The following is a 16588-nucleotide window of genomic DNA, read 5'->3' as shown; positions in this document are numbered from 1 at the left end:
TTTGGCTGATCAGATTTGGCAGATGTGTGGATAACCCATCTACCCCTCTCCCTTTCACCTGTCTTTTTGGAAGTTGTGTGCTCACTGTAAGTGACATCCTTTTTCAAAGGAAATGGACAGCTTTTCTTTCAGGAGTAGGTCAATTCTTCTCATCCCTTCCTCCTATAAGATGTTTAAATAACAGGCCAAGTGTATCCTGCCAACTACCCAGGTACTGTCATGTATGAGCTATCAATAGGACACTGATTTGGGGTACACTATCTGCTTGGGGAAGGAGGAGAAGAAACACAAGGATGCTCAAAGGATGGTTGAATCAGACCACATAGCTGCTCTAGGTTGATCCTAGAAGTGAAGGTCATCCGCTCAGCCCCTACCTGGGGCATTGTATCAAGTTTTGGGAACACATTTAAGGATGTCATATCAAATTCTAATGTATTCAGGATAGTGAGGAGATTGAACACTGTGCTATTAGAGGAAAATTTACAAGAACTGGAAATGTTGAGTCTGGAGAAAAGAAGGGGTAATAGCCAAGATAATGGCTCTTCAGGTATTTGAAAGGATGGCATTCAACTATTAAATTCAATAAACATTTATTATTAAGAGCTTGTTAACCTACAAATCCTGTTTTAATGCTAGAGACAGAAAGAATTGAAATAGAACTTGTCCTCAAGGAACTTACATTTTATAGGAAGAAGTCATATGCCCCAAATAAGTAAATACAAAATGAATATAAAAAAATAAATCATAAATATTTTTGAGTTTTATAGAAGAGAGACTAGATTTGTTCTGCTTGACTCGGGGATAAAAAAGGATAAATCAGGAATATTCATAGAACATGAAGGAAGTGAATTAGAAGAACATCATTCTGGCTTTGTTTTTTCTTTAAATTTATTTTTTTTTTATTCTGAACTTAACAAGCACCAAAATAAAATATCCAGACAAAACAATCCAAGCCATGAATATTTCCATATATAAAGTAGATTGCAAAAATAAGATTGTATCTGAAACTGAATCTCTAGTCTTTATCACTTACTTTCCCTTTATTTTACAGATGAGTCTGGTAAGCCGTTTCCATTTCCAAGTATATCTCCTTGTAGCTAGAACAGAGGTCCTTAGCCTAAGGACCACAAACTTTAAAAAAAAAAAATCTATTTTGGTAACCATATTTCAATATAATTTGTTTTCTTTGTAACAATTTGTATTTATGTGTACGTTTGAATGTACACTTTAAAAAAATATGATTCTTAGAAGAAATCCACAGGCTTCCCCCAACTAAGAAAGAAGCAGCTAGCTAGGTGGTCTCAGTGCATAAAGTGCCAGGTCTAGAATAAAGAAGACTTGAGTTCAGACACTTACTAGACATGTTACCCTGGGAAAGTCACTTTATTGCTGTTTGCCTCAATTTCCTTAACTGTAAAATAAGAATAATAATAGTGCCCACTTCATAGGATCATTGTAGAGAACAAATAAGCATTTATCACACTGATTGGCATGTAATAAACACTTAATGCTTGCTCTTCCTCTTCCCTCATCATGACACAAAAAGGTTAAAAAATCCCAATCTAAAGTATCATCTCTGTACCATCTTGCTGCTTCCTGGCCAGGGTTGTGATTGGCAGTGTGGTGGAATGTGAGACGTAGAGGATTATAGTGACTAGCCCCAAATCCCATATTAAAGAACTCTGTGCAATGGACAGAGCTCAGCTCCAAACTCCAGTCTTGTATCTGCAAATCAATCTATTGTTCTTCTGACCATATCAAAAATTATAAACAGGAAGATTTCTTGATAGAAAGAATACATTCTTGACCATCAGATCTATTTAGCAAAGGAAGGGATTGTTTCAAGTGATAGTGACTTTTATGTCATGGGATATATAACTTGAATGGCCCCTATCAATAATGTTATAGAGATGATTTCTCCATGGGAAGGAGAGAATAATGTCTGAAACCACTTTAAGCTCTGAGGTTCTTAGGCTCTACTGAAGGACTGATAATGAAATAGAAGATGGGGGAGCTTGTGAGTGTTTCCCATGGTTCAGACATAGTCACAATAACAGATAGGGCCACAACAAAACATCACTGTGCCTTGTACAGAATTCTACCATTATTTATCCTATGTGTTACATGTGTTACCATGTGCAGTGGGCTTTGTGTGTTCCCAGTTACACACTGGTAATCACAAAATAAATCCATAAGTACCCAGAAAAGCAGAATATAATGATATAATTTTTTCCTGCTTTGGTTCAGATCTGTGGTTTCATATAGGAAACTTTCAGATAGGAAACTTCCTTTACCAATACAGATCACACAAGCTTTGCAGCTTATAGGCTCAGAGAATTGCTTGAGAGAACTTAGATGTTGAATAACTTACCTGGAGTCACACAGTCATTTTATGAGCTTTGGAACAAGGTCTTCTCATCTTCAAGGCTAACACTTTATGGCATATACTGGACTGCCTCTAATTTAAAAAATACACATTTATAAAAAGTTGCATTAAAAAGTATTCCCACTCTGTATTATTCCTCCAGTACCTGCCTGTATTATTGCCTTTCCCATTCTTCCTCACTCTGATCATAAGTCAAATTCCTTTCAGAAGTTCTATTTCTTAGTCACAGATTTATTTTTGAGATTGGTCATACCATAGCATCCTCCCATCTCTACTGTTAGTGCATTAAGAGTGTAATATTCATATCCTCCTATATCTTCTTCCATTGGGAAATTGTGAAGGACAATATTGAGAAAGTTCTCTGGTCAGGCAATCAAGAGATCCATTTCTTTTCTTCAGCTTTACCACTTTTTCATTGTGTGATCTTGGTCAACTCATTCTCCTCTCTCTAAACTGGTTTTCTTTCCTATAAACTGGACTATCAATCAACAAGCATTCATTTAATGCCTATCATGTGTCAGGCACTGTGATAAGTATGGAGTGAGAAAGACAAAAATTAAATAGTATCTGCCCTCAAGGTGCTCATATTTTATAAGTGAAAGCTTGGACACATACAAGTGTATATAAAATAAGTGCAGTGTAATCCGATGGGAAAGCCAACATCAAGTAAATTAAATAAGTCCCCTAGAGAAGGTGATGTTTTAACTAAAATTTGAAGGAAACAAGTCCGAGAAGGGAGGTGGAGTAGTAAATGACCTCCAAGTTCCTTTTGAGCTCTAAGCATACAGATTTTGAAATCCTGCCTGGGAATAAGCTTCATGGAAGAACTCACTTCTGAGACATATTCCCTGCAAGAAATCCCATTTGTAAAACAATCTACCTGCTGGAAGTCCTGGCTGTAAGAAAGAGCACAGCCTTTTCCAGCTGTAAGAGTTTCTAAGGGTGTCTACCTTGGACAGCTCCTACCTGTGAGAGTTCTCACTGACTAGGTGTCTGACTGACTGCATGGTCAGGCAAGAACTCTATATTGGAGAATCACAAATAATTTTTCTGCTCCCTTACACAAAAAATGCTTATTTGCTCCTTGGTTCCAGGAACCCTGTCATTCCAATTGTATTTTCTTTATTTAAAAAAAAAAATTATAAGAAAAAGAACTAGGAGTTGATTCTAATTAAGGCCGGTTCTTGACTGCTCACTCAGGATCTCTGGAGATCAATTAGCTGGCTTTTAAGCTAAAATGCAACAGCTGAATAAGTATTTAACCTGCATAGCAATTGATATTTAAAATACAGGACGATGGGGCAGTGAGGAGGAGGGAGAGGGGCTCCACTTTATTCATGGCCTACGCCCTTATTTCTCCCAGTCTACATTCTCTCCCTTCCAGGATCTCAGAAATGCCCCCAAGCTTTGACCTGCAGCTGTCTGAGCCCCGGAAGCTCAGGCTGCCGGCCTGCCAGTGTTAGCATTATTATTCATCAAGTCAACACTGTGTCTTCCCTGTTTCTGAAGTTTGCTAATGAGCCCAGCTTCTTACTCTTGGTTGTCATAAATTTGCTGCCCAGAGAATAGCCCCTCCCTCTCAGTTTAGCCCCATTAGCTAGGCACGAGCCTCTCTGTGTACTCACTAGTGACCCAGTAGCAGCTGCAGTAGGTAGAAGATTTATTCAGTGTGGACACTGAGCTATGATGGTGCATAGGGAATCATAGAGGAGGTGAGAAAGAAATTGATCTCTTTCTCTTTTCAATGGAGATGGTCTGAAGTTGGCATTAGTTTGGCAGTACAGTGTTGAGAAAAGAATAATGACCTGGGAATCCCAAAATATAGGTGAAAACCTCAGCTCTGCCAATAACGCATCATGTGATCTGGGGCAATTCATCTCTCATAGCCTAAATTTTCCTATCTGTAAAATGGTGCCCCCCAGTTTTCCTTACTTTAACTGGAACTATTCAAAAGTGGAACCATCTACCAGAGGAGGTAGTGGTATCTCCTTCCTAGGAACTTTCAAGTAAAGACTGTATGAGTATGGCACACTCCTACAAAGGAATCTTCAGTGGTTTGTTATTCCTGGGACAAATACTAACTTCTCAATTTAGGGTTTAAAACCCATTATAATCTGGATCCTTTCCAGAGTTATTGAATATTGCCCCTTTTTATTCCCTCCACATTCCAGCCCACCCAGTCTACTTGCTATTTCTCAAGCTTGGCCCTTTATCTTCCCACTCTGTATAGCCTTCCATCATATCTGGAATGTTCTCCCTCCTAATCTTGACCTAATAAAACTTCTGGCTTTTTCAAGGTTCAATTTATGTACCATATAGTATTGAAATCTTTTCCTATCTGGAACACCCTCCCTCCTCATCTCCATCTCTTGGATTTACTGGGTGCCTTTAAATTTCAGTTTAAGTCTTATCTTCTGCAAAGAAGTCTTTCCTGGTTCTAATCTTAGTGCCTTGTTCTAATCTTAGTGCCTCCCTTCTGGAAATTGTTTCCAATTTATCGTGTATATATCTTGTTTGTACATAGATGTTTTCACACTTTCTCCTGAATTCGATTTTAAGTTTCTTGAGAAAAAATTTTTCTTTTTTATCTTCCTTCCTCCCTCCCTCCCTTCTTTTCTCTGTTCTTTCTCTCTCTCTCTTTTTCTTTCTTTCTATTTTTCTTTCACTCTCTTTCTCTTTCCTTCTTTCTCTCTCTTTTCTTCTTTCTTCTTCTCTCTCCCTTTCTTTCTTCCTCTTTCTTTTTCTCTTTTTTGTTCTTCCTCTCTTTATTGCTCTCCCTTTTTCTTTCTTCTCTTTTTCTCTTTCTTTTTCTTTCCTTCCTCTCTTTTTCTTTCTTTCTTTTCTTCCTCTCTTTCTCTCTCTTTTTTTCTTCCTCTCTTTCTCTCTCTTTCTTTTCTTCCTCTCTTTCTCTCTCTTTCTTTTTCTTTCTTCCTCTCTCTCTTTCTTTTTTTTCTTCCTCTCTTTCATTTTCTTTCTTTCTCTCTCTTTTTCTTTCTCTCTCTCTCTTTCTTTCTCTCTTTCTTTCTCTCTCTCTTTCTTTTTCTTTCTCTCTTTCTCTCTCTCTCTCTTTCTCTCTCTCCCTCTCTCTCTCCCTTTCTCCCTTCCTTCCTTCCTTCCTTCCTTCCTTCCTTCCTTCCTTTCCCCAGTGCTTGATGACAGCATCAAGCCTGACACATAATAAGTACAAATAGATTTTTCTAATTATAGCACTCTACCCTTCTTCTTTAATTGAAAACGTATATTCTTATCTGTTTCTCTATTAGCCTAGTACAGTGTGACCTTTTTGAGAACAGGGAATATTTTTCATTTTGCTGCTATATACTCTGCAACTAGCCCAATGATTTGCACCTGGAGGCAATGAGTTTCAATGAAGAGCATTGAACCTGGAGTCAAGACAACCTTGGTTAATATTCTGCCTCTAATAACAACTAGCTGTGTTAAGATGAGCAAGTCATTTAATGATAGTATTTATATAGTACTTTAAGGTCTGGGAAGGATTTTATTAATATAATCTCCTTTTATTTCACAACAGCCCTGAGAAATAGGTTCTATTATTATCCCCATTTTGCAGATAAGGAAACCAAGGTAGAGATTAAATGATTTGACCAGGTTCACACAACTTTGAGTAGTTGAAGCAGGATTTGAACTCAAGTCTTCCTAAGTCCCAAAATTATATCCACTGTGTCATAGCTATTTCATTCACATAATCTATTTAACCTTAGTTTTTCTTCATATGTAAAATGGGGGGAGGAATGATGTAAATTCTCACTGATATTGTGAAACTTAAATAATTTTATATCTACCCATCAATAAACATTTATTAAATATCTACAATGTGCTAAGAACTGTACTAAAGACCAGAGATACAAATTCAAAATTGGGATAGTCTATGTCTTCAAAGGACTTATACTTTTCAATCCTTAAAGTACTATACATTTGCCAGATAGTATTATTATTAATTGTTGCTTGTTAGATTGATTGCTTTGAACTTCATTGGATGACCTGGGTATTTCTTTGGGAGGGTATGTTATTTTCATAGAGGGGATTTTTGTTCAAGTACAGATAGGGCTAGACCAAGGCTTTCAAATAACTCAGGCATTCTGGTAAAATCTATGGATTTAATTACAGAAGAATGTGTTTAAATTCATAAAATTAAATACATAGGAATGCAAAGGAAACCAATTTTGTTAAAATAAAGATATAATTTCCCCTCTTCCAAGTCACAGACCCCCCCAATAGATTCATAAATCCCTCCCTGGACCCCATCTTCAGTACCCTTGGATCAAATGACCTCTGAAGTCCATTTTTTTTTTTTTTTTGCTGAGGCAATTGCTGCCCTCTCTGAAATCCATATTAACTTGATGTTCCCTAATTCTGTGTTTTAAGATTCTCTATCTGAACGATAGCAGTCACAGTGCAAAAAAAAAAAAAAAAAAAAAAAAAAAAAAAAAGACAGGGCTTGAAGTCATAACCAATTAATCAATCAACAAATATTTATTTAGCTCTTGTTATGTGCAGATCACTAGGGATACAAAGACAAATGAAATAGTTCCACCTTCAGGAAGTTTTTATTTTATCAGGATGACAACATGTTAGTCAATCAATGTCTAAGTCAATCCATTTATTAAGCACCTATATTGTACTATACTCTCTTCTAAGCATTGGACAAAAAGTTGAAGAAGAGGTTATATAATCCAGCCATCTCATTTTACAGCTGGGAAAGTCGAGGCCCAGAGAAGGCCTCTGCAGAATGAAGTAACAACTGCCCAGTGCAATAGCATTCTGGAGCTTATAGAATGCTTTCCTCACTACCATTCTTTGAGGTTTAGAAATGGCTGAGGCAGAATTCAGACTGAGATCGTCGGAGTCCATTTTTTCTGAATGCTAGGATTCTTCTTAGTAAAGACACTTGCCACATCTTTCTCAGGGGACTGCTGTGTTTATTTCATGAACCTTACAGCCCTGTAGTGTGAAAACCTGTTATTAAGTTCTTTTCCAGATCTCAAATTTCCCTCTATCCTTGGCAGTTTCTTCAGTTTCTGCTGGTAGATATTAAGCCCTTTGACTAAGGCTTGACTCTGAAAACAAATAAAAAATTCACAGAAGAATGTGTGTGTGTGTGTGTGTGTGTGTATGCGCACGCACATATGTTGTGATGTCTTGGCTGGTCTTTGAGATGAGAGCAATGGGACGTGTTTTTCAGACAGTCTCATTGATCTATCAGTCTGTTTTTTTTTTCTGGTCAGCCCCCTCACTCTCCTTCTGTCAGCTTCACAGTTAACCACAAGGGGAGAGAGGAGGTAGGGGAGATCAGGGAGAAGGCAAGAGCACTGAGGTATCATTCTTCTGGTGTTCTGATCACCCACTTCCCCAGCATAATGACACCCCTACCTCCTTCTCTGAGGCTTTGGTAGCAATCCAAGATGCCAGAAATCCTCTGGCCTAGGTCGATAGAGAAATATTTGACTTGCTTGTCCCTGTGTTGTACAGACAAAACTTGACATACGGCAGATCAATTAAAACAACACGAGGGGAGCCCATGGGGTCAATTGAGAGCTGTCCCACAGGGAGGGGAAAATGAGAATTCCTTATATCTTTCACATCCCCTAAGCAAGCTCCTTCTCTTGACCTCCTAGTAAATACTCAAGCTCCCTCAGATTCCCCCCTCTCCTTCATTACCATCTCCTACATGTCATCAGTCCCTCAACCCTGTGGATTTTCTCTCTTCTCAAGATATCATATCTGTAGCTGTATTTATTTTGGTCCTAGGTATCCTTGCCTTTAAAATGTAAGCTTCCTTGAGAATAGGGTATATTTTGCTTCTTCTCGGTATCATCAGTGCTTAGCATTCTGGTTATCACATAGTAGGTGTTTAATGAACTAGAGAGCATAGGATTGTTGGGTCATAAATTTAAAACATGGGAAGACTTTACAGATCATGGAATCCAACTTTCTCATTTTTATAGATGAGGAAATTAAAGCACACAGAGGTTAAATCCCAGGGTCATACAACTAGTAAATATTGGAGGTAGAATTTAAACCTATTTCTGCCAGACTCCAAGAATAATACCATTTTTATAAGGAAAAATATCTTTTTCTTCTTCACAGAGAAGATGGAGACTAAGGGGACAGAATGTTGTATACATTTTCAGATTGATAACTATATCCACTTATTTGACTGAAATCCTAAAGTCGGAACCTCCCAATAACCTTAGGGGTTATTTAATCCAAAGGCTTAATTTTCTCTGGGAAATGGTATGGATACCTATTCCCAACAAGATAAGTTACAAACTCACCCATAATTCCTGAAGACCTAAGGAAGAAGACTGAAATTCCAGTAGAAGGGATATGAGATGGATGGCTGTAAATCATATCTCGTGATGATATGGCAGGCAAGAGAGTGATAGATTGATGTTAGCTATTAATCATGTGTTATATGAAAGGCCCAGTGCTGGAGTCTACAAAATGTTGCAAATATTACATTCAATAAATTCAAATTTGACACTTTTAGTAAGCACCTACTAGGTGGAATACACTATTCTGGGTGATTCTGGAATAGAAAGATGAAAAATTTTGGTACCTCACAGGAAGTACGCTGTGATAAATGAGAGAAGCCTGGAGAAGGGAAACTTGAATTTTGGTGAGAGTCATAGAATGGTATTTGAGCCAACCTCCCCAGAATTAGTTGGTTATTAACTCAGTGGAAGATATAGGTCCATGTTACTGAGAATCAAGATACATAGGAGTAAACCCTAGCTCTTTCACATAGCTGCTTAACTCTAAGCAAATTTCATTCTTAGTCTCATCTTCTCAGTCTGTAAGATGGGACTTGATGGTGGTGATGGTTGAAGGACTGGACTGACCAAGGACTGAACAAGATGTGATTCAGATCCAAAGGTATTTCTGATAACAAACTTGGTGGTTTAAAGGAAGCCTTAAGTATAGCACCACCAAACATTTCATCTCTCCTCTCTTATCCAAGCCCTATTTGATAGGAAAAATTCCAGTGTTTTAGTAATGGTTATCAGAAACTAAAGCAGAATGTTATGGTCCCAGTAATAGAAGGGTTGCTTTGCAATGGAGCAGCAAGAGGTACTAGCAATTACAAGTACATAAAGGAAGGATGGGCTCCAGAGGAAGCAGAACTGACTATAGCATGAGTGGAAGATTGAATTAATGGTGTGCTAAGTAGAGTTGTTTCTATTCTGTGCCTGGGATCTGAAGCCAGAGGCTCTTTGAAGCTGATCCGAGTAGGTAGGTAGATACCAAGCATTTTTTATAGTGCTTATGATGTGATAGACACTGTATTCATTTGATCTTCACAATAACCCGCAAGAATTTTAGAATTGGGGAAACTGAGATAGACAGACTTTAAGTGACCTCTCCAGGCACCTACAACTACTAAGTGGATTTAAACTCAGGTCTAAAGTTCTATTCATTGTGCAGCTTGAATAGTGGGATGGGGAAGGGGAAGAGTAGCATTCTATCTACAATTGGGAAGAAGGCATTACAGAAAATTTATTAACTATAAGGAGCCTTGGTATTTGCTAGGGAGCATAATCTGAGTCTCCCCCCATAGACCTGCCTCTGAATGGTATAGGAAGAAGAAAGTCATGAACTCACCCCCCAAGTCAGGGAATCCGTCTCTTCTTCACTGGTTGTAGTCATGGAAGGCTTCCTACTACCAGGTTCAATTGCTGAAACATAACAGAGTGTATCAGACAGTGTCAGTGATCCCTCTGGTATTGTGTCACTCCAAAGACCAGTAGGTTGTGAGTTCCTTCAAGACAGGGAGCATCTTTTGCCTCTTTTTGCATCCCTAGAATTTAGCACTATGTCCGACCCATAATAGGCATTGATTGACTGAGAAGTAGTATTCTATTCTCTATGTTTTAAGGACTTAAAACTTTTTTCAGTGGAAATCCCTTTTCTCCCGAGAAATTTTTACATGACCTTGGATATAAAGGTAAATAAAATAGCTATGCAAATCATACCTTTTCAATCAAACATTTACTGATAGTAAATCATAATTTCATGATCCTCACATTCCTTTACAAGACTTCATATGGGAGCGTGACCCACAGTTTAAGAAGCTTTGTTCTAAAGTGCTATCCAGTTTTCTGACAGGTCATGTCCTCTCTTCTAAAGCATGTCATGCTTTAATATTCTATGTTCTAAGGTCCTTTCTAGGTCCAATATTTTTTATTTCAAGGACTTTTCTAATTCTGATTTTATAATCTATATCTCAAGACCCATTCTAGTTATTATATCTTATACTATGACTGAGACTATGGCATTCTATGTTCCATCTTCTAAGCTCCTTTCCAAGCTTTGACACACTGGGTTCTATGTTCTAGAGAACCTCCCCCTTCTGACTTTTATATTCTATGGACCCTCTCCACTGATTCTGCCACTGATATATTGTGGGCCCAATCCTTGGTCCTTGATTTCCATCACAGTCCCAGAGGTTCAGTTCCTTGGCACCATTGTTTTAAAGCTGAAAGCAATGACAATTATTTTCACAATTAACTAGCTCTTCAAATTAATGTCAATTACACTATGCAATCATGATTAAGACTATGCATTAATCAACTGTGTCAACCTACTTATTAGCCTCTTTAAATAACGATCATGGAGAATGTATGGGAAGGAAGGAAAGGAAGCAGGACAAACCAAGATCCAGTGACTTGTTCCCTCGAGGACATGCCTAGAAAAGATTTCTCATCCAGAGCAGTTGCAGCCTTTCTGCATGTGAGCAAACTATGGCCCTCATGTTGTATGGTTTCTACATGGAGGAAATCCTATCTTGTATTAATGTTCCTTGATAGCTGTATGTTAAGGGGGAAAACTAACCTTGGGTTGAGAAGGCAGGAAATCTTGGGTTCCAGTCCCCACTACCAGTGAACTTTGGACAGAGTCCCTCTCATCTCTGGACCTCAGTTTCTTTTTTTGCCCCTTTACAATGAAGGAATTGGACTAGATCTCTAAGAGCCCACTGAACTTAGACAAATTGTGGCTCTTGACAGGTCATTCTGTCAAATATAGTTGATCCTTGTGTTTTCATTTCATGAAGGATTTTTTTTAGATCTATCCACTTTTGTTTGTGTCCTTGGGACCAGGCTTAGGGTTTGATTATACTAATGGGGGTGAACAGAAGCATAGAAAATAAAAAATGACAGCTCATTCAAGAGTCATTTCCTCTTGGCTTTAAAGAATGTTTTGGGGTTTATGTTTGAGTATAGGCCTGAGAGATATTCCAGGAAGTCATATCAAAGACAGGAAAGAAGCTTGGATGACTCAGGAGATACTGGAACCCAGCCTCCGGCTATTTCTTTGGGTTGGGGTCAGACTTTACTCTCACTAGTCCTTCAGCAGCAACTTAAGCAGAGATGCCTTTCTTTCTATCATCTCTCAGCTAGCACCTCTTGTTATTATCAACAACAAGCATTTATTAAGTTGTTAAGTGTTCCTCTCTCAAAAAGCTTCCCTGCTGTATGTAAAGTGAGATCAATTAGAAATTTTGAGATGTCAACACACAGAGAGATGTTAGGGGAGTGAGTAATTCAGCGGAATGAATGAGGGTCATCACTAGAGGGAGGGGGATAGCAACAGAGCAAGCCATTCAAGAAAGGGGGTACTATTCATTAATAGAAAACACTAATCGGTACAATAAGTAACCCAACAGCAGAAGTGATTGCTAGTGGTCAACAGACAGAGGTATCAACACAGCAAGAAATTCTAGAGGAAGTTATGCTACAGTGAGTCCCCAGCTGGCAATAAACTTGAAAAGCTTCTCTGTTGAAGAAAGATACTAGTGTAGATAAGGGGTTGTTGGTCTGATACAACCCCTCTTGGCAGAGTTACATGTTCATATGGATAATATTTTGGAGGGTTTCTTTGAGATTGCTTGTTCAAAGGAAGGATTCATCCCTGAAGAAGCTATCCTTGCTCTTAATGACTCTCCTCATCTCCTCTGATTAAGAATGCAGATGTTTTCAGAGGATAGAACATTGATGCAAGCTGGGGTTCTAGAGATCATCACTTCTCCACTCCTACCCAAAGATAGAGTCCTTCCTACAGAGGACTCCACCTACAAACACTGTATATATAAGTCCTGGATTAGGAATCACAAAGAGATGTTTCTCACATTTAACCATCCCTATGATTCTAGTCAAAATCACTTACCTTTTTCGGTTTCCTTCTCTGTAAAAATTAGTGTTTACCTTAAAGTGTGGTTACATAGGTAAAATGAGATATGATACATGTAGATGGAGCACAGGGTAAGAGTCAAGCAGACCTGAATTCAAATCCAACCTCAGCCACTTACTAGCTATGTGACCCTGGAGACAGGGTCTCTTAATCTCTGGCTGCCTCGGTTTCCTCATATGTAAAATGAGGATAATAATAGTAGTTATAGAGCTGTTGTAAATATAAATTAAGATAATATTTGTAAAGTACTTTAAAAATCTTAAAGCATTTTTACTAATACTAGCTACTATTATTGTTACAAACCTTAAAACTTACCAGCTAGCTATTATAGATGGGGTAAGGGGAAAAGGAAAGAGATTAGATTTGTTGCTAAGGAACTGAAGCTGCTGTTCCTAAGGAACCCTTTCTCCTCAATCATATACCAGTCTTTTCTTTGTCCAGGGATTCACCTCCCTGGTCTGTTTCTTGGTTCCTTCACTTACACACTAGTGATAATAATCCTTGTTCTGTTTTCACAGCTGTGGGTTCCCCCCTCTAGGGAAGTTTGACTCCCAATCCATTCTAGTCCAACAAGCATTTATAAGTACCTGGGCTAGAATCCAGAGATATAAAACCATAGGAAAATTGTCCCTGCCCTAGATGGTACAGTGGATAGACTTCTGGATCTGGAGTAAAGGAGACTCAAGTTTAAATCTAGTTTTTCCTTCTCTGATCTTCAAGTGCTGTCGGTTTGATTTCTGCTTGGGGAGGACAGAGGAGAGTTTCTCATCTGGGTTAACTCTCAGTTCTCTTTACTGCAGGGGGAATCTTTGAGTATGCAGATGGACCCAATGCCCAGGTCATGAATGCAGAGGAACAAGCCTTCCGATTTTCTGCCAACATCATCAACAGGAACAGGACTTTGCTGCCCAATACCACCTTGACCTATGATATTCAGAGAATACACTTCCATGACAGCTTTGAAGCCACTAAGAAAGGTAAATTTGAAGTCCCTTCCTTGACTATTCTTTTCCTGGGAGCCCCAACTGCCTAAAGGTCTTAGAACCATGGCCAAGAATATGGGGTCAGGAATTCGAAGTCATTGGTATTCCTATGTAACATTAGGAAACCTACTTGTTTTGAGTTGAAAGAAAGTTGAAAGAAAAAAAGAGAAGATAGAAATCAAAGAAAAGAGGGTAAAGGGATTAAGAGATAGGGAGAATAAGAAAAAGAGATGATTAAAGGAGAAGAAAGTAGGAGGAAGAGATAATTCTTCCTTGGAGGAAGAATTTCCTCTAGCCTCAAATGTCTAAATGCTCTTAAAACCATGGCCAAGATTATGGAATTGGAGTTTCATGGTATTCCCATCAGACTTAAGAAACCTACTTATTTCTAGTTATGTTGGGAATTGCAATTAAGAGAAAGAGAAAGATAGGAGAAGAAGAAAGAGATCAAAGAAAGAATGTAAAGGGAAATAGGAGAGAGAGAGAGAGAGAGAGAGAGAGAGAAAATTAGTGAAAAAGAGGAAGAAAGTAAGAAGGTTAGGTTCAGAATATAAGAGAAGGGAAAAGATGACATGAAAAGGAGAGATGAAAAGGAGAGGGAAAGAAATGAAGAGGAAAATAAAAAGAAGGTAAAGATGATAGAGGGGGAAAAGGGAGAGGAATAAAGTGGAAAAATAAATGGAAAAGAAGAGGAGGAAGAAAGATGAGGAAAAGTTGCAAGAGGGGAAGAGGAATGACAGAGGAGAAAGTGGCAAGAGAAGAAAAAGCAGAGAGGAAAAAGAAGGGGAAAGAAAGAGAAGGAAGAGAGAGGAAGAAAGAGAAAAGAAAGTAGAAGAAACTATTGGGATAACAATTCAGAGAGAAGGAAAGACAGGAGAGGAAAAGAAAGGTAAAAGAAAGAAAGCATGAAAATGGGGGAAAGGAATAGAGATGGAAGAGAGAGAGGCAAGAGAAGAAAAGGAAGACAAAAATGTAAGGAGAGAAAAAAGGGATGAGAGGAAGGTGAATGGCCAGACCCAAAGAATAGTTATTAAGGAATAGATGTCAGCTTGTGAGAAGTATCTAATGGATTGCCCCAGAATTCCATCATTGATCAAAGTAGTCAACTAGCATTTATTAAGCACCTTTGATGTGCTAAGAATTATGCACTATCTATTTTTTTTAGCCCAATGTTGTTGGACATTTTTGTCAATAACTTGGATGAATGTACAGATGGTATGTTAATAAAATTTTGAAGATTATACAAATCAGGAAGTGATAACTTAATGATGGGATGTCAGGTGACAGAGTTAGGATCCAAAAGAATATTAACGAGGTGGAACATTGCACTGAGTTGATGAATAATGTAAAATTTAAAAGGGATAAATATAAAGTCTTATGTTTAGGTTTAAAATATAAGCATCACAATTCTAAGTTGAAGAAGGAGTGATTAGATAGCATTTCCTATTTTTAAAAGTTCTAAAGATTTTGCAGGGGTCCTCAAACTACAGCCCACGGCCAGATGAAGCAGCTGAGGACATTTATCTCCCTCACCCAGGGCTATGAAGTTTCTTTATTTAAAGGCCCACAAAACAAAGTTTTTGTTTTTGCTATAGTCCAGCCCCTCAACAGTCTGAGGGACAGTGAACTGGCTCCCTATTTAAAAAGTTTGAGGACCCCTGTTTTAGAGAATCACAAACTCAATATGGGTAAGCTATGGGATATGTCAACCAAAAAATTTTCAAGAGCTCTTAGGCTAGAACAGCAACATTCCAGAACAAACCTCTAAGGAGCTTTCTTCCTTTTTGGGGAAGCTAATCATTCAATTCTGAAATCTGTTCTGGGGTTGGATGACATGTCCTTGCTGTAGGTTGAGTGAATGCGAAGTCACACACACACACATATCAGACTTATGGGTGTTGACTGATTGACATCTTCTTACCTTCCCAACTCTTGCTCTAGGAAGAGTAATCAAATCAGTACAATTATAGTCACTAGAAAAGTTGTTACAACTAACTAGCCTTTCACTCCACTAACCATCCCAGTGATTCTCCATACCCTACAACTCTCTTTGCTATCTAACATTCCCCTTTATGTCTTATCTAGCTCTACTAGATTGTAATTCCCTTGAAGGCAGGAACTGTTCCACTACACTACCTACCTTTGCACCTGGTAATAATAAGTACTTAATAAATGTCTTTTCATTCATTAATTTCACAAAGTAAATGAATTGATACTCTGGGTCAAACTATAATTAGACTATTATCTTTAGTCTGGGATACCTAATATTAAAAATAGCATTGATAAGCTAAAGAGTACCCAGTGGAAGGGAATCAGGATAGTACAGGGCTTCAAGATTATATGAGGATTAATTGAAGGAACTGTGATGGAGCAGGATTTATCCCAGAAAGAAAAGTTAGAAGATGTGATAGCTGTCTATCATGTTTGAAGGATTAACATTTGGAAAGAGGACTAGACTTGGCTCAGAACTAGGAATTATTATAGATGTATAGAAAAGGGTATGCAAAAGGGCAGACTTTCTAATTATTAGCGCTATCTAAAAGTAGGAGTTATTAGTGCTTCCTTTTCCTTGGTTTCCAAGTGAAAACAGGATAATCACTTTAGAGGATATTTTTTTCTATTTTTTGTTTTTCTTAATTACATTACAATTTTTAACATTTTAAAAGAAAATGAGTTCTACTATGCCCAAACGGCTATCAAAATTGCATATCCTTTGATCCAGCAGTGTTTCTACTGGGCTTATATCCCAACCAGATCTTAAAAGAGGGAAAAGGACCCACATGTGCAGAAATGTTGGTGGCAGCCCTTTTTGTAGTGGCAATATACTGGGAAATGAATGCCCATCAGCTGGAGAATGGCAGAATAAGTTATGGTATATGAATGTTTTGGAATATTATTGTTCTATAAGAAACAATCAGCAGGATGATTTCAGAGAGGTCTAGAGAGACTTTCATGAACTGATGCTGTGAGTAGAACCAGGAGATGATTATGCACAGCAACAAGATTGTAT

General features: G+C 38.1%; 1 protein-coding gene across 3 annotated transcripts in view; it reads left to right on the top strand.

The window, feature by feature from the left end:
* Positions 1-16588, top strand: part of GRIK3 (glutamate ionotropic receptor kainate type subunit 3) — a 322874-nt gene that overhangs the window by 162477 nt on the left and 143809 nt on the right. For all 3 annotated transcript variants that reach the window (XM_031962173.1, XM_031962172.1, XM_031962174.1), the window contains exon 2: positions 13396-13572. In XM_031962173.1, coding sequence (XP_031818033.1) covers positions 13396-13572 — 177 coding nt within the window. The remainder of the gene's footprint in view (positions 1-13395; positions 13573-16588) is intronic.

This window comes from Sarcophilus harrisii, chromosome 3 (genome assembly GCF_902635505.1).
Source record: "Sarcophilus harrisii chromosome 3, mSarHar1.11, whole genome shotgun sequence".
Lineage (NCBI taxonomy): Eukaryota > Metazoa > Chordata > Mammalia > Dasyuromorphia > Dasyuridae > Sarcophilus > Sarcophilus harrisii.
The sequence above is the reverse complement of the archived record's forward strand: the minus strand, read 5'-3'. Positions and strand labels throughout refer to the sequence as shown.